This window comes from Falco naumanni, chromosome 4 (genome assembly GCF_017639655.2).
Source record: "Falco naumanni isolate bFalNau1 chromosome 4, bFalNau1.pat, whole genome shotgun sequence".
Taxonomy (NCBI): Eukaryota; Metazoa; Chordata; class Aves; order Falconiformes; family Falconidae; genus Falco; species Falco naumanni.
Window position 1 is genome coordinate 104324991 of NC_054057.1, and position 19466 is coordinate 104344456.

The 19466-nt window shown below is 34.4% G+C and overlaps 1 protein-coding gene across 5 annotated transcripts in view; it reads right to left on the minus strand.

Moving 5' to 3' along the window:
- CACNA2D3 (calcium voltage-gated channel auxiliary subunit alpha2delta 3) overlaps window positions 1-19466 on the minus strand; it is a 468514-nt gene that overhangs the window by 215390 nt on the left and 233658 nt on the right. For all 5 annotated transcript variants that reach the window (XR_005827594.1, XR_005827596.1, XR_005827595.1 and 2 more), the window contains one exon: window positions 16309-16422. Coding sequence is in view for 2 of the 5 variants with exons in the window: in XM_040592380.1 (XP_040448314.1) it covers window positions 16309-16422 (114 nt within the window). In the remaining 3 variants the exon portion in view is untranslated. The remainder of the gene's footprint in view (window positions 1-16308; window positions 16423-19466) is intronic.

The window sequence follows — 19466 nt, forward strand, 5'->3', positions numbered from 1 at the left end:
AATAAGTCACTTTGGAGCAAGGAAGAAAAGACACGTTTTATTGCATCACTTTCATTTGGGAAGGCTAAATCCATATATTAGTAGTGGGGAAAAAAAAGTTTATTAGTAGTATTTTTAACGTACCTTATATGGATTGTTTTACATTACTATTCCCTTATGGCTATTAAATGTTCTGACATTTAAAAAGCAGCAAACTAAACGAGGCATTTACTTGTCTATTTCTCACTAAATGATGGGAAGTTACCTCGGTTGCTTTCTGCAAATCTGTATGTTATTTCACAGTTTACTGTCTGTTTAAAGGTGTATCGAACCTATAGAAAGTGAACTTAATATAAAAAAACACAAAACATAGTAACATTGAATGCTGAAATAGTTATTAAACTTCCTTCTGACTCGACTTTCTGCTCATTTCTAGTGATTTAATAGAGAATATACCTTTTTTAAATGCTTTTCAGTGATACACTGTATCATACATGTTTCATGGACGTAATATGACACCAACAGCTCAGCGTAAATGCAAGAAAATTACCAGTTCACCTTGCAAGTAAAAAGAAACACTTTGTTTTTAAAAGTTACCCTTTATCAAGTCTCTTCTTCACAAGGCAAACTGAAAATTTAAGAATGATCCTTTTAGTATTCAACTCAGTTTCACACCGAAGTTCAGACCTGTTTTAGGGTCATGGCTTCCCAAGAGGGAACACTAACAAGCATTTAGCTTCAGAGATACAAAAGCTTTCCAGTGCCCCTTGCAGCAGAGAAGGAACAATTGCTGTGAAACTCCTCCAGAATTTATAGTCAACTATTCTCCTTCCAGGACATTCTGGAGTACTGTGCACCTGTACAATTGGAGATGAAACAGTTCTTGCACAGCATTTATACAGAAATGGCCAATAATTTTAGGCTTGTATGAATGCAGTAAAACATCTTAACATCACCAGCATGTGAAGCCCATCTGCCATTTTCGTCCTACTGTCTCCACACAAGGATACTTCAAGAAAGACCATATTGCCACCTTCCACCATTAGCTTCTACCAGGAAAACCGTCTCAGAAACAAAACAAAACAAAACTTGAAAAACACATGGAAGATGGCAGCATTACCTTCCTTTAGAGGCTGAGGTCAAGTTCTACTTCTGCCCACCCCACCCCAGCAAAAGCAGCTGTTATTTACACAATATGAGCACTTGCCGGCTCCTTATCCTTATCCTCCTCATCCTGAGAGTCCCTGGTGGTTTACATCATGTAGAGATCCTGTCCACCTCTGCTAAGCAGTTAGTCTTAAAGGTAATAGTTTGTAGCTATGGAAGCGAGTATCTTGCACAGAAAAGTGTATCTAAAAGTTGCTCTGGCACAAAGTGGCACAATACTTACCAGAGTTCCCAAGATGGATTGAGCAGACTGAAGGAGAGATTCATATTTTTGAGAAAGGGATTTGCTAGTTTCCTGAAAGATTCAGTATTTGTCAACTGAGAAGTTTCTTCTGGCTGGTTGGCAATGATTAATGACTCTCATTCTCCTTGCCTGGGAGAAGAGACACCATTCTGAGCAACTTTTGTGAAGGCTGTGAAGGGGGCTGGGGGGGAAGACGTTCCCTGCATCCTTGCTGCTATGTGACCAAAAATGGACTGACCTCAGTCTAGTTGCATGTGCTGACATGGGGAAAGTATGTGAGGATTTTATTATGAACCAAACTAAGATTTTTTTAAACGACATTTATTATTTTCTATTGCTAATGCAAACAGAGCACAAAGACTTCATTTTGAGTTTCACCTTTGAATACAACTGAGTATTGTATATAACACTGTTCTAAGTATAGGGAATAACGCACCAATTACATTGATCTAATAGCTTATTAGATGTCACTCTTGCTGCACACAAACGAAGAGCCAAGTGCATCTCTGCCTGAAATTGCATAAACATGATGTACCACAAAGGCATCCTCTGATGTCTGGCTCATCGCTAGTTTCCATACATGACCTTTTAAGGAGAATTTAGGTCAGCCTAAATAAAACCGTTTGTTTCAAAATGGGGTGCCATATGTCAAAATGTACTTAGTCAGTCAGTATAATTTTTAGCCAAAAATTCAGTATTATCAGATATGGTGCTAAAATCTCTGTACTCACAACTTTCTCATGCTGTTTGTGTACACATTTTAATATTTTGCACATATGTGGTTTTGGTTGTTTAAATGAATGAAAATATTAGAAAAATACTATCATAGTTATTAGAATCATACCGATACCATTGTGTGTTAAAATCATTAGTAATACTGCTAAGTTTCCATTATGCTCTTTATGGACTAAAATCTGCCACCCTTTCTCAAAAGTCTAAACAGTTCCATTTACTATATAGATATTGTGGGTACTACTTATCATGAAATCCTTGATAAATCAGGGAGATGGTACCAGAATAGGAGATAATTCCCATTTTGACAGGATTGGACTGAATAACACACAGGGAGATGCCATAAACTATATCTAGCTAATAAAATGAAAACTTATTTCACAAGGCAGCTAACAGGTCCCTTTGTCCTGGCAAATATTCCCCCCCTGTGTATGAGACAAAGACAGAAAGAAACTCCTATTGGTCGCTTAAGTAGAGCTATTTTCTGAATAAATTCTTCTAGCAGAGAGGATGACAACAGTATCGTTATACTGATCAAATCTCAGGTAGCGTGTGCTACCCACATGCCAGACTTCCAGGTATAGCATGGCCAAGAGCACAGATTTTCTGGTAAAACAAGGAAAACCCAGCTAGGATACTGAATTATCCCAAATACAGATGCAGCAGAGACAGAAACACTGTACTAAAAAAGTCTGAGTAATTCCCATGAAAGCTATGAAGACAGAATTTTAGATCTTCATTAATTCCTACCTGCCACACAATGGCATGATGCTGCCACTGGCTATTTTCCCAACACCACACAGAACAAATGCAAGCAGTACTGACACTATAACAGAGGAACAGGAGAAGTGGGGGTATGAGAGGAAAATAACTTGGTCTCAGTAAAAATCCATACTCATTCCTGAACAGTGGGCTGATTATGCCTTTGCAGTACAATATAAACCATAAGATCAAACTTAAATTTGACATAAGTATGGGAATCTCAGAGTATCCATACTCCCTTGCTACACTCTACGGTAGCCATTCAAAATTGTCAGCAGTACAACTGCAAAAGTGCTACACTGATGGTGCTGCCACAAATTGGTGACTTTTTCAGTTGCAAGTGACAAGAAATTGACGGACAGAAAGATAATCTAACTATAGCCATTTCTGCACGTGGGATGAAATTCATCTTCCATGAATTTTTGTGCCTATAAAATTTAAGAGTGTGAATATTTGATGAAAACTCAACCCCTAAATGTCATGTAAACTTGGCCAAAGCAAACATTTACAGTTTGCACCCATCTCTACAACAGATGTTTCAGTATTTAGACAAAACCCTCATTTCATGGAAAATCCAGCCATTTCTTTTTCACTGTAAGGGCAAAACCAATAAATGTATACCCAGTTAATTGCACTCTTAGAGATTAAGTTAATAGAGTAGACAAACTGCCTAGAGATTTTCCCCTTAATTTGTAAAAAGAATTGAAAAAACCCACACACCTACTGCAGGGCAACTGCAAGAGTAATTTTCAGGCTGGCAGATGTTTGTAGGTACTGCAAAATCTGAGGAAAGGGGGCAGATGGGAATCTTGAACAAGTGACACGTTGCAGCTAACTTACAATGTAGGATTATATGATGGGTACTACATGTATCTTGGAGCATAAGGTGCACTGGAAAGAAAGGTTAGCTGCAGCCCCAAATTTTATAGTCAGTTTGTTGGAAATCAATGTTCAGTGGCAACACCAGTCCACAGCTTGGCAACACCTTTCCTCCAGGCTTATGTATATTGGTAATTCACTGCTCTCTGTAGCAGCCTTTCATGTAATACCACAGAAAACTTTTCCCAGAAGGAAAGAAATCTGCTAAGACAGTCTGAGGTATCCCCTTTTGATTCCCATTTAATTTGCTTCCTTTTAATTACTTCCCTCTACTATTCTTTCCATTATCAGTTTTCCTTGTAATTTTGGGCATGATTTTTTACTCTTGGAAAGTCTTCTAGGCAGATAGATCTAGAAAATAACTGAAGTTCACTTTCAGGTGGTCTCCCATAATTTGCAATATGTTGCACCTATTCCTTTTTTGCATTAGTTTGTTTATTATTTGGGGAAGAAAAAGTTTAAAAGAAAAGGAGTTGAAAACCTGCTCACAGCTTTCTATCTGAAATTCTGAATATATATTTCAGTTTATTAATTGAAAATGTATATTTGTTTAGTAAGAGTTAAAGATTTAGACTGATCCAAAGTGACTGAAATATAAATGATTAATTGAAAAACCAGGATTATTCTATGTTTTTGTCTTTATACTTAGGAAACATTCTTCATGGGTGTAATAATATCTTGCATGATTAAATCAGTAAAAACCCACAGACAGACCATAACTGATACTACCTTGGACACTGTTAAAAACTGAAAAATTCTCCTTCATCAGAGGCTGAAGAACAGAACCATAGTGTAGGAAATTCTTGAAATAACTACGGTATTTCACAGTTCCATCATATTTTGTTCTTACCAAGAGGGATGCCCAGGAGTTTGCCTAGCAGATATGTCTGTTGTCTCTACTCATGCAGACTTCCAAATGTTCCTTTAGGCTTCTTGACAACAGAGAGCAGTCACCTTTCTCAGGGTGTCTGTGGCAATGGTTCTCCTCAAGTAAGGATAACCTGTTTCTATTTATTTTTAAAATAGGTGAAGAGAACATAAAAATGTTACCTGAAGTTCCTGAATATTTCCAGATCCTATTGAAGTGTAAAAGATATGGAAGTTGACTGTACAACTTGTGACACACAATTTTCACAAAACAAAACCCTAAGTGCCTTCACTCTTGAATTGTCCAGAAAAGCCAGAATTAAAAAACTAATTCCTATTTTGTACTCAGTAGACATCTCTCCCTCTTTCTCACTATCTCCCTCCATATACATACATAAAAATAAACAAAATTATTTGGTTAAACAAAGGTATGGTTCTGAGATCTCTTCCTCAAAAAAGGCATGTCCCAAGTGTCATAGGCCCTGTGGGTGTTCTATTTTATCAGCCTCAATATAACATACATTTCAAAATGTTTTATAAGTATTTATAGCTGCTTTATTTTCGTAATGACTTGCTAACAGCAGACAGTGGAATATACACTTTAATGCTACAATGGATTTTAAAGCCTTCTTCAATAACGAGTCCCGGATGATTCAAAATCCTACATGTTTGTTTCAAGGTATGAATGTCTAATGACATAAGATGGCAGAATAAGAACTTGTGTTTTCTAACAATGCACTAAGCTCAGCTTCAGTGTTAAAACCCAGCAAAAAGGTTTCAAGAACTGGTAAGGGGAAACCTCTGTGACTGAGCTTAAATCTTAACAGAAGTCAGTGCACAAGTGTTATCCCACAGAACCAGAACATTTATTTAGACGTGCAAATCTCATTCTGTTAGTTTTGCACAGAGACAATTATGGTGAGGGCTGTAGAGAGGATTATAAGATGATGGCATTTAGAACCTCATAGAGAAGAACAGGTTTTTATCAGTTTTGCAGCAGATGTCTGCACATGGGAACAGAGTACAAAAGTTACGTCCACAGAGACTGCCATGTTTTTCAAGTCTCAGAATGTAGTTAATGCCATTATGGCAGTTTAGAAAAAGTAGGCATAAATATAGTGAGATAAACAAAGAGTGCACTCTAAATGGGTATTCTATGAAATGCAGAACCACTAACAGAGTTTAAGATTCAACCACTCAGAAAGAATCAGCAGACCCACAACAGAGTTCTAAAGATGGGATTGTTTGGATAACTTGTTTAGTTCCTAATTCAGTAAAGCACTTTAATGTATGCCTGAACCCACTGCTTTGGTTAGCAGAGATGTAATAACTCACACATGTAAGACCTTTGCTGAAATGAATACTAAACTACACATATATGATCCCTTGCATGTAATGAATCTCCTGTACTGTCTTGATATATGTGCATGTATTGCGGGATTGTTCTGTAGCCAGACACCACGAAGGATAACAGAGGTACTCTGGGAAAATGGTATATATGAATAATAATTTTGTATAAACAATGTCTGTTATACTTCCAAACCAGAAGTATTTGACCTCTCTGAGCAAAATGAGCAAGAAATACCATTTACTATATGTAATGGGATGCCAAGCAAGAGAACACTATACCAAACATTTAACTTCCTCCATTTGTAACATTCCCTTTCCAAACATCTCTTGAGATTTGATATTTAAACATGCAATTTACCAACCCTCTCAACTTAATGTAAATATCCAACAGAAGTTAAATTAAAGCCTCAGTATGTAACAATACAACACACTATGGCTTATTTTAATTCAGTCAGAGTTATATAAAATATAAGTATATGAAGATGTCATTAAAGGAAAAGTGATACAGGAATGAACTAAGAAGGGATCATAAAACTAGTTAGAAATAAAGTTCAGTACTCAGATGAAAATGTCTGAAAGCAGTTATTCTTTGTGCCAGTCTAAAGTTTTCCAGGGTACTTACGGGCTACTGGAATTGTCATACCTCATCGGACTAGCGATGAATCCCACCTCTTGGTTAGGAAAAGATGCAATAACCCACGTTCCTTTTTAAGCCTCACCATCTCACTGTCTCCTCAACTTATATTACTGCATGTAACTGTGAACATTCTTGTTAGTCATAAAAATGTCTTTAATCCTGTTAATGCTTGTCCACTACATAACATTGTTTGGTTCAAGATTAATCTTGCATTAGAAAAAAAATAGTAATTGGGAAATTGAACTTTTTTTGCAGTGCGTTCTAAATATTATAACAGGGGCTTAAAACATCATAAGGACAGCTTTTTAAAACTTACTCCAAAATACATATGAAGTTTCCACTCTTTCCCGTCTCTAAAAGCAGTGAAAAGTTTTCACAGAACAGAACAGAAAGCACCTATAAAGCAAGCAGGTTTGTAGATCTTTTATATTCTTCTTATTTCAGGCTATAGATGAAGGAGATGACTGAGCATAACCCTAGTTTCCTCTCTTTCAACAACTTATTTTTCATCAGTGCTCTCCTCTGTAACGCAACCTTTAATACAGATTCAGATAATTTCAGCTGCTTCCAAAAACCAAACTTTAAACAGGTAATTTAGGAAGACATTTAGTTCAACATAATTTTCAGGTTTTTTACTATCTGTACTTTAAAAAAAATATTATTAAACTAAATTAATTTATTGGAATACTGTGTTATCTCTTTATTCTCAAATGCAACCAGAAGGGTTTCGTATATGTAGCTATGGACACCTTTTTGTTGGTAGATTACTCACAATTAACAATACTCATTCTTGGTATTTTACAAGGACTGTAGAGACCCATCTAAAATAAAACAGTTCTGACAGCCTTCAACATCTCTTTTCTGCCTGTCATGTTATAGAAGATGCACACATTATAAAGAAGTAATTAAAAACAGGCAGACTATGAACTGTATCCTAGCTTTTAGTGCAATTGCAGTATTGTTCAGTTTAAACCACACAAACTAAAACACAATTTTTATCATGCTGTTGAAGAATTTCAAGAAATACATGATCTCACTATTTCCTTAAGCGGATGACATAATTCTTCACAAAAAATGCTACCACAAGTACAGACATAGTCTGCAGAATGAAATGGGCATATCTGTGCAATTACTATGCCTACTTTAACTGTCTTGCTTCTGGCACAATAATTTCACAAATATATATATATTTTTAAAAAAAAAAAAAATTAAGACCTTACAGCACCTCAAATATCAGGTCAGGTTTTATTATATTCATTTTGTGCATCAGTAAACAGAATCCATAAAAAATAGTGTTGTTCTTATGATATTTACCTACAATACTTTGGTCTATTGTTAATAATGGCTTTCAGACACATATGTCAATGATAGTGAATTTATGCCAGATGCAAACAGTGATTACTTGTAACCATCTAGGGACATTTTATGTACACATTTTATCTTAAATTTTGGAAGTCTTTATGTCTACATACACTACATAAAAATAAACTACTTTTTTACATGCAAAAGTAATGATTTTTGTGTTATTGATGAACTCATGAGTTCCTAAAAAGTACTTTGGAAAAGCTATTTCAGGTTGTGGATTATTCTCCATTTTGATTGCCCATTGTTTTATAAGGTACTCTGTATGACTCATAGCTAATTTACTTTTCAATTCTGTCTATTTCTATTGTATCTATTTCTGATCACATCACAAACATTAACAGAGTAATAGCACTTTGGATACATTTACATTGTATGTAAATGATCAATCCAACTAAAATTCTTGAAACATTCAGAAAGCATTAACCGCTATATGATTCTAGCTAACCATGTAACTCTGTATAGGAGAGGCAGTAATCCTTCCTCTGGCAATCCACATATACCATAAGGATAAGACTCAATTACCCTTATCTTCACAAAAGACTTCTCCCCACTTTTGGTTTTTAGCACTGCAGAAAAAGTTTCATTGTGGTAAAGTAAACAGAGAGCATCATATTAAAGAATGCAGGTAGAAATACTAGTGGCAAATTCATTTAAAAGGGAAAAGTAATAATGCAGAAGCAAATATTTTTTAACACACACACACATCCCCAGGAAACTGCAGATAGGGCAGAAAACTAGGACTACAGCATTTCTGTAAGTTGTTGTTTCCCTTTATCCCCAAATCAAGAACTTTTTTTTGATCTCATACCCCATCTTTCATCATACTGCAAGGATGGCTAAAAAAATAACAAATTAATATAAGTTTGCCATAGCTTGAAAGGTCTATAAAGTGACCAGACCTTCTTTTGTTCTTGAGATAACCAGAAATAGGGTTTGTGTAGCAGTAATAACATCTGCCTTTAAAGTACTTCAGTCTTCTTAAAAAAAGTAATCAATTTAATAACATCCAGACAACACTGTACATGAGACACAATTTTCTGTACTAATGTTTCATGTTGCCAACATCAGCAGGTTCCTAAGATACAGAAACTTAGTTAAAAATCTGCAGAAAATTTTGTAGCCTCATGAATATCTGACATGCAGAAAAAGATTATTTGTCACCAATGTAATGCCACAACACAGGTACCCATTTTCTTGTAGCTTCTTTTCACAGAATCCGCTTGATTTCTTTAGGATAGTTTTCAGACAAAGGAAATGAAAATATATCATATGTCATGTTTTCATCTTCCTTTGTTAAAGGAATACAAGGAAAGCATTCTTTCCTGTCCTATGGCAGAATCTAAATGTTTGGGGAATTTCACATATAGCTAAAGCTCAGATTTTAATTTCATATACAGCAGTTTAAGTCAATAGATTGTTGGTAGTCTTCAAACTCACTAGGTATATTTTTAGTAGAAAAAGGAAAAGGCAGAATTAAATATTTTTTTCACAGATCTCTAATATAAATGAGTCAATTGAATAAAGGTCTTTAGTGACCAAGTGACCAGTAGTCACCAATAATGACCAAGCATTTTCTTAAGTATTTAAGAAAGCATAATGCCATTAACTCCTAAACGTACCATAATTATTGATCATATAAAAGTATGCATCGACATCCCACACAGCTAAGGAGTTATCGACTGCTTATTGTTGTCTGCAAATATAGTATACTATTAATGTGAAATCAAAACTAAATCCAGAGAATTTTGAGCTGCTAATCTCTGAATTCAATTATAATTTTAAGTATTGTACATAAACTCAGAGACATTCCAGACTGTGGAATTTTTCATAGAAAGCAGATGCAAAAGCAGGTATAAATACCTAAAAGTCAAGGAGCTATTTATCTTGTAATTTCAACATTTCTGTTCAGACATAGGCAGCATTTGCTCTTAGAGCTTTCTGCATCATAATCATTTAGCAGTAGGAATAAAGATGTTATTGCAGTTATTCTTTATATTCACCCCATTTGAAGTCTTAGCACTGACAAAAACCATCTTAAATCTCTGCCTTGTTGTAATGGTTCATAAGCAGAAAGAAAATATTTTGCTCCCATACAAAATCAACTCTACTCAGAGCCCTCAGAATAATAGGAGACAGACAGATGAAGTTCTATTCCCTTTTACTTGCCCATTAAGTGAAAGGCTGCAGAATAATAAATAAGGCAATTGCATGTGGGGGTACTTTTAACTCAGATTTAAAAGAAAAGAAAAAAGAAAAGCAAGCATGAATTCTAAAGGACGTTCATCCTTCCTTCTTATCAACAGAGAAAATTCAGGAGAGACTTCTGGCCTGTCTTGCTGGATTTGATTCTAGAAAATTAGGAAATTTTAGGTGGGATTTTGGTTTCCATTTAACTTTACTAAATAGTGAGGAATTATTACTTCTGGTCTTGCATATATCTACCATAGCATATAGCTATTTCAAATAATTATAAAAGCAAATGTTTTTCAGTATCAAAGGACAAACCCAAAGGGAAGGATATAGTTTAACTGATTCCATAACTCTTTTGCTTTCTTTTCCAGATCTTGCATGTGGTACAGTATCACCAAGTGAAGAGCTCTCAGGCCAAGGGAACAGAACATCCATTTCTGGATGCTGCAAGTCAAAACAGCTCACAAAGCTGCCACCTTCCTTGACCACTTGTGAGTGCTTCACCAACCCATATAAAAAAGGAATACTAGACGACTGTATCCAAACTGAAATTTCACAAAATATTTGCTTATATACTTGAATTATGTACCTATTTCCCCTTGATCTCAATGGAAGTTTAGACTCTGCCCTTAATCACAGACACAGAAGAAATGCTTTGGGGCCTCTCCAAAGCAATGACGGGATTTATACAAGTATAGAACTTGATAGGCACATAAAAACAATTGGGAAAAGGAGGAGAGAAAAAGACTGTTGCTGCAAAATATGCAGGCACTTAGAAATTTTAGCCCATGGAGAAAAAGGATGATGAGACCTCATGGTGAATCACTAGGGTTTTAAAGTGTTTCCTCGTGCATTTTTACAAAAGGTTTTACTATATTATTTTCCTTTGCAATGTCACAACATGCTGAGAACAGTCTTGTTATATTTAAAATGTCAAAATATGTTTAATATTATTTAAGTAGATACCTTCTGTTCCAAGTTTATTAACTCTCAATTAATGACTAAAATGGCTTTCAATAGAGAGCATGACAGGGCTTGAAGCTCTGATAATATCTCTGATCTCATTGTAATTTCATTTTTAAATGTGCTATAACATTTCAGCAACATTTAAAAGGTTAACCTTCTGGGAATTTTTCATGAGTTACTTCCTGGAATTTTCCAATAGAGAGGAAGCAGGATTATGTTATCTAGGAAGAGACAATTAACGGCACTATTTTCTGGAGGCAGACCTGAAGGGATATCTTTCTCTGTAGTCACGTCCATTTGTCTGTGCCCCCTGCCCCACAACAACAATATGCTGTCGTGCTTTTAAATTCAAATAAGGTACCCAGTGAAATATAAAAGTACAGTATTTTGCTTGGTTTCTAACAGTGAATTTGGATATAATAGTAGAAGCAATAATATGCAGTAAAAGCACATCTGTCTGTGTTCTACTGACATCAACAAGATATTTTGAGACTTCAAGGCTTTCTCCTGAAGTATGACACCTTAAAAGCAACAACAACAACAAAAAAGTATTGCAACTATATTATAGTTGTAATTGTAAACAAACACTTTCGTGATACTATTCTTTTAAAATACTTTTTTCTGCTACATGTGGAAACCCTAGGCTTTTGTATGACAGCACAGACAGATTTACTCTTGCAGATTTAATTGTTCTCTTTTTGGTACTTCATGTGGCAGAGTTGTCATGAATGAATTGCAGAAATTTGGAAATACTGAATGCAAGCTTCATGAATAAGAAATATATGTAGATAGCATAAATTCATTTATAATGCATAAGAATCTAGATCCTTATGGTGCAAGACTGTATGTACAGACTCATAAAAAAAGAAATAGACATTAACAACTTAAAGCCTCAGACATACAAATAAAACATGGTGTATTATAAAAATAGCATCTACTAGATTTACATTTTAAGTAGCAGAAGATATTAAGAAAACATGGGGAAAGGGTTTTTTTTGGTGAGGGAAATAGAAACTCATAAAATAAACAGTAAAATGGAAGTGTTTCTTCTTTTAATGAAACAGTACAGAAGATAATTTTAAATAGTCTTTTGATAGTTATAATTCTCTAGCTCATACAGAAAATCATGTTTATGTCCCCCAGAAAAACTTAGTTACTTAAGTTACTTTAGGGATTTAACTGGAGCCATGCTATTCCACTTCAAAATTATTGCAACACAATTTCTATTTAATACATAATCAGAGAGAAGCAGCTTTTTAATCAGTTTTCAGGCAGAATATGTCTGCAATGATATGTAAAAGTGCTTTTATCTCTGTTTACATAGTATCTTTAAAAAAAAAAGACTATATTTTGCAAAGATATACATGCCTTGGAAAAAAGAAAATGTGAATTGTTATTTACATCGTGACAGTAAGTTTTCACTCTCCATCTTTAGAAATTATTACTGACAAACTGGCAAAGCCTTCAGTTACATGAAGAATTTGTTCCTTTCTATAAGAGAAGAAAATGTTTCTGCTGCAACTAATGATGACATATTTAATATTATCTAACATTAGATAAAACATAACTCAAATAGGTACTTTGATGACAAGGTAATTGAAGTAAACAGAAACTTAAGAACTTAACTCAATTAGACTTATTGGTTTGTCCATCACCATCCACCAGAATATCAAAATGACAGGAAAAACATAAATGATAAGATAGATGACAAGGCAACGTATAGCTGAATATAAAACAAAAAAAAGGTGAGAAAAAACCTAATAAGCAGTTCAAAGATGTGATTTATAGATATAAAAAATGTCTTTGGAGAGAATAAGGATGGTTTAATGCAAAAGAAGGGGATCCTGAAGACACCTGCATGCATAATTTTTAGGCACATTGGCACTGCAAATGCATAGGATATTGCATTTTCAATAATGCTTCCTTTCTAGAACAACAAATCCAACAAAAAACATTGAAAACTCTAATGTATAAAAGTATACATATGGAACACTGTTACATTTTTCATACTGAAACATTTCAGCCTGAAAAGAGGACCAACTGATTTGATTTTTTTTTCCCTACATCTTTTCTAATACACAATTTAGAAGACTGTATAATACGTTCAATATTTTATAAGAGTTGGGTGGAATATAGCATCGTAAGTAAAAGGTACTCCCTAAAAAACATGTCCTTGCTAAACAAGAAGATTCTACATGCTAGGCCTTTGCCGAAGCATACCCAAAAAGAAACCTGTCCTGCTGCTTATTACAACAGCTGTGCTAAGAATTGTTATCTCAGATATAGATGTTGATTTGCACATGAAAGATATATAGCACATAGCTTTGTGAAAATACTCAGCTGACTGTTTCAGAGAATTCTTTCCTTACTGATTTCATATGGTAGAGTTTCCCCATAGTGTCTTCCCATTCTTAAGAGAGGAACTAACTTCATATTATAAGAAAATACAAGACATCAGAGGCACGTCCTTTGGAGAGATTCTGTAAATCTCCTTAGGCAACAGTATTTGCCAGAGAAAGCAAAATTTTCTCATGGAACATTTGGAGACTTAACAACTTAAATCAGATAGTAAGCCACTGAATAAGAGGAAAACTGGCCACAAGACTTTTTTTTTTTTTTAAAAAAAAACAACACCAAACTTTTAAACCTCCTTTCCTGTGGAACAAAATGAGCTATGTTTTCATAAAACAGAGCTAATGCTGGCCTACAAAGTCACTCAATCATACCAAAACTGGAAAGAAGGTAAAATTAGAGGGAGGGGGAAGGTACCCAAAATACTAATTGAAATTACAAAGATAATGTAGATTCAGTCAGATTCCTTGTATCCTCTATTTAATTTAAATTTATTTTTTTTAATATATTGCTTAATGAAAATTCTTCATACATCATCTGTCATGGAAATCTTGAACAATTACAAGATTTAAATGACTAAATATGAAGAGTAAATACTGAAGCCTATAGCTGAAATTCACATTTCTCAGGTCACCTATATAGGGATAAAAGTATATGTAAACATCTAGGAATTAAAAAAAAAAAAACAACAACAAACAAAAAGCAAAAAAAAAAAAAAACCAACCCAAAAACCTGTTTATAAACATTTGTTATTTGGAGAAGCAGCTACTAAAATAATAACTTCATGATCAAGTTATAGTTTTCTTGTTTCTCTCAGAAAACTTTCAGAAATAAGTGTGAATACACAGAAAATTTACGAGATATCTTTAGACTATATTACCACCATCCATTTATATGAGCACAGCCAGCTGATAAAAGACTTAAGCCATATAATATTAAGGAGTTACACTCAGTTACTTAGGAAGAAAATCACAACATATGACCTGTCCGATAAAAAAAGATTCCATTTTGAATATTTAAAGATATGAAAAACAAGCTAAAGTTCAAATACATTACTGTTTCCAGAATTATTCAGTAATTTTAATAGACAAATACATTTTATAAAGCCCTAACTTTCCAAATGGCTAATTAATCAACAGAAAAATCAGTAAAAGCTTTACCCCTGAAGAATCAACTATCTTCAACAGTAAATAGAGAATAAGAAAAGACATGAGGTATTTTCACGTAAATAACAACAATCTCACTGAAAAGCACTGAAGAAAAGTAGGGAGACAGATCAAAGGCCACATATTCTCCTCCAACCTGTAAATAGTTGATAACCACGCTTCAAGGAGATACTTCTTGTATGTCACAGAGTAGAAACAAATATTTCTCTTCTGCTTCAGTAATATTGACATTGACAATTGAGATGTGACCCAATGAAATACAACAAACAAAAATGGACAAATGCTGACATCCAATGGAACTTCTTTCATAATATCTAGATCTACATCTTACTGCATTAATTAAATACTGAACTTCCTCATACCTTCCACCACACGAAAGCTAATTCACACAAAAATATTACAGATCTCCCCAGAATATGTGCAAATGCCAATGCATCCTTGCATTCTTTTAATTCTTCCTGGCACATCCCGGTAAAATCATGAAAAGTATGAACTTTCTTCTTTTAGAGAATGAAGTTATGTGAAAGGAGTGAGCAAGGTATCTGAAGAGAAAAACAGATCTTCAGATTGCACTTTACATTCTCTGAATAAAAAACAACCAACAAAAAGTAGAATAGTTGTATGTCATTTTTACTACACAAAATGACAGTAATTGACATAACATTTTCAGAAGTTCAGTAACAAAAAATCTCCAATTTCTCATCTTCTGTTGCTCACTGATTGCTAATAGGGTTTAGTTCAAGCCAACAAGAAAAGGGAGAACATAAAACAAATGTCACATTTCTTTCATTTATAAAATTACAAAAACTACAAATCAGAACTACTCCTCCTCTTTTCCACAGAATACTGAAACCCCACACAGCACCCTCATATTAATCAATTTCTTGCTCAAACTGCACTTCAAAGAGTGAGGTTGTTGCTTCCACAGGCATATACCATGGCAAGTATCTCAAACTACGAAAACTTCCTAAAATAGTCCCAAAACTTGCTTTAGCAGAAAAGCGTAGAAGGAAATTATTTCACATCCAAACATGAGACCTAATTGAGCTTTCTCATCAGAACAACTCAAGGCATTTCTTTACTACTGTAGAAAACTCTATGTGTTATATAACAAGGTGATTTAAATTTGGGTAAATTTCCTTCTACAGATCAATAGAACCAAATTTATTTTTAATAAAATCTCACTAATTGCCAAGTCTACACCTCCCTGTGCCAAATAAAGAAATAAAAAATACCGAGTACTATATCTGCTTGTTCTCCAGTAATAGTAAACTGTTCACTGCCCACAGCACACACCCTTCTTTAGCATTAATAAAGCATTGAATTATTAATGAGTATTTGTGGAGAAAAAAGTTTTTTTCATGATTAATGATGTCTCACAAGGGAAGCATTATATAACAGTCAATATGTGCCCTGGAGGGAAATATTTCCTTACTATCTTATTATCCTAAGTTCATTACTACAGTAAAAGGCCATCTCTATCCTCGAGCAATACCACATAAGCATATTTTTGTCATTCATGAAACATCTAGTTATCCAAAATCATTTTTAGATCATTAGAAAGATTGTTACTGACTTTTTGATAGGCATACACTTTATATTGGATATGAAGCTTTGGGTTTTCCATCAAATAAAGGTGATAACATACTTACTTTCCTGTCTGGCCAATTATATTTTGCAAATATTGTATCATATGTATCCACAGCTCCATCAGTAATCAACATAATGGCTTGGCTGCAAATACTTCCTTGTCCTGTGTGATTGAACTGTGAAAGAAAACAATCATTCAGTTACAGTACATTCTTGTTAGATTAAGATAGATAGGATTGCACTGGATAAACATGATCTGGTCAAACCTCTAGCATGCTTAAAAGTAAATGAAAGTCTCAGGTTGAAAACATTTTATCATACATATCATGTTCTTATTGAATTGTAGCTTCAATTGTGTAACAGAATCAGACTTCATTATATATCCCCATTTTATCAGCTTGAAACACAAGATACATAAATATAGCACTTCCCCGAATTAAAAGTGTATTGCCATTTTAGATAGGAGGCATATATTGATGCATCTACATAGGGTTCGCTTTAAGTATAATTTTAAAAGAACAAGCTACATGAAAAAAATGAATGACTGATAATTTTACTGCGAAGTACAGAAGATAGACCACTTACTGAGAGACACGTGACTACTCATATAGCATTCATATTTGCTCGGGATTACATTGCATATGTTATTTTTCATAAAATGTTTATCTGGGAGAACCAAGCTCATATTTATATATTCTAAGATTCTCCTATTACTTGAAATAAATACATGTAAGTAATTCAAGCTGCTGAACAGCAGTACTTGAGCTCAGGTACTTAGACAGCAATTAGCATACCCTTTGGAGTAAGCAAAGACAGTTTCATTGCTACACAAACAGGATTTTCTCCTGGTCAAAGAACAAGTAAATTGGACTGATTCATAACGTAAGGTTTGATCTCTGGATTCTGGAGTTGGTGCCTTAATTTTGAATCCATGTGTCTCCATTTGCTCTTATTGCAGAATACCTTCCTATTTGCATAATATTTAAAATATTCAAGGAACTTAGGCAAAATGTCTGGCTTTTGGAAAAAAAATACAAAGTCATAAAATTATTTGATCTATCATAACTCTGTACAAACACTAAAAAAAATATGTGAAAAGATCAATAAAGTGGGGCATTACACACAACTCTTTATAGATTGGGCTAGCATTGAGTACATGCTAATGAATGAACAATCTGTTTTTGATTTCTTCCCATGTAGTTTTCAAGTACATTACCAACATTGAGGTCAGACAAGGTCTTCATCCTACCACCTTTCCCTTGTTGCTGAGAAAGCCAAGCAATAATTATTTTGTCCCACTCACCAGCCTATCTGTGATGAATAGTGCCCAAAAAAGAGTGGTCCCATTTGAGAAGTAGTATTTAAAGGCTGATTACCTTGCAGGGACTCTTACTGCTTCTGGATTCATCACAACTTATTCTTAGCATTCTAGTTTGATTTGGGCTAGCAATTGCTCTGTCTAAGCTTTCTGCAGCCTACTCATCCTTAATTTTTTTTGCTGTTCCTTCCAAAACTCTAAAACACATTTTTTCTGGGGAAGGGTCTTAACTTCTAAAAACATCATCTCTGTAGACGTGCCTGCAGTAGGAAAGGGAATGGATGGTGGGTTCCAGAAGTCCTCTGTCCTCTTTTCTTATGCTTTCACATTTCCATATCTGAGTAGTCACATCCAGAAATATAATGCAAAAATCATTTATAGTATCTGCAGCCCTCCTCCAAGATCAGTTTTCACTTCGATTAATCAGGAGCATCAGTGAACAGTGCTAGAAACCTGTTATTTAAAGGGAACCTAATGTGGGTTTACAGAATTAGCTATATTCTGGTCACTGCCTATGTGCAAATTCCTACCTGTGATACCTGCAAAGCAGTCTACCCTTAAAATTGTTCAGTCATTAGTGTTTCCAGTCCAGAATCAGAATTACTGAAGTGGGATTCCTTCATTAGTAAGACCTTAGATACAATATTTTCTCATAAAGATTAATTTACTTTGTCAAGGGATATATTCTTTGTATGGATAACATATTTTGAAGGACACAAGGTATATTAAAAGAAAAGTTAACAAAGGGGGATTGCCTTCATACATTTATTTTAAAACATCACTCTGTATGCATCTGCATTATTCTATGTAGTTATCTGTTCACGTATTTTAAAGAATGAAATTAAATTTAAATGCTTCCATGAGTAATATCTTCTCATATTTGTCAAAAACTTTAATTTTATTGAATAGCTAGAGTGATGAAAGTGTTTTCCATAATAATAACAATGACAAGGGCCTTATGATGAACTACAATTAACTCAGTGATTCATCATTTAGCAGCAAAAATTTCAATGCATCCTGACATTTACAGCATTTGGTTGTGATTAACAGTCTTTGAAATGTCACAGAATTTTATTTAATTGGCTATGATTTTTTTAAAGGTAATCACTGCAAAGATCGCATTTGTCACCAAAAGAGATAATTGCACTTGTCACATGACATAGTAGGTGCCTAACTACTGTACCAAACACTTCTATATTCTTACACTGCATAATGAACACTGCATAAATTGATGATTGGAAATAATTTGGAAGTGGATTTTTAGACGTGCTTTTCAAAGACATCTGTATCAACCACCTTCAAGTCTTAACAACCAAGGCAAATACTGAAAGGTAATTGCAAGGCAAAATTAACTGCACTTAATTAGTGTAACCCCTGAACCATTCTAAAATCCAACCAGAATCTTAATAGATTGTGTAACACAAAGCTTTCCCTTTTTCTCCTTTCCCTAACACCACCGCCCCCCACTTTCTTTTCTCTTTTTCCCCTTCCCTCCCTTTCTTTTTTAAATGTAGACAAGACATCCTTATAGCCTATAATTCAAAGAATAGATTTTTGTCACGTAAAGGTCACATGCTGTAGACTAAGTGGAAAAGGGTTATCTGTGCTCTTTTAAGGAGACATTAAGTAGCTTTTTGTCTGGCCTAGGCTGCTTCATAGAAACTTCTAGAGACTTTGATGATGTACCTGCATATAAAGGAAAAGATTCTTAATGCTGTCAATCCTGGAAGTATATATGCAAGAATGCTTGAGGCTATTACATTCCCTTTAATAGTATAAATAGAAACAGTCAATACTCCACCCTGAATAGATCTGAACATACATGTAGCATGATCCATCATGACCTTACAGATCAAAAGACGTATCTGTTGTGTATCTGTTTCCTAAGACTATATTCAGTAC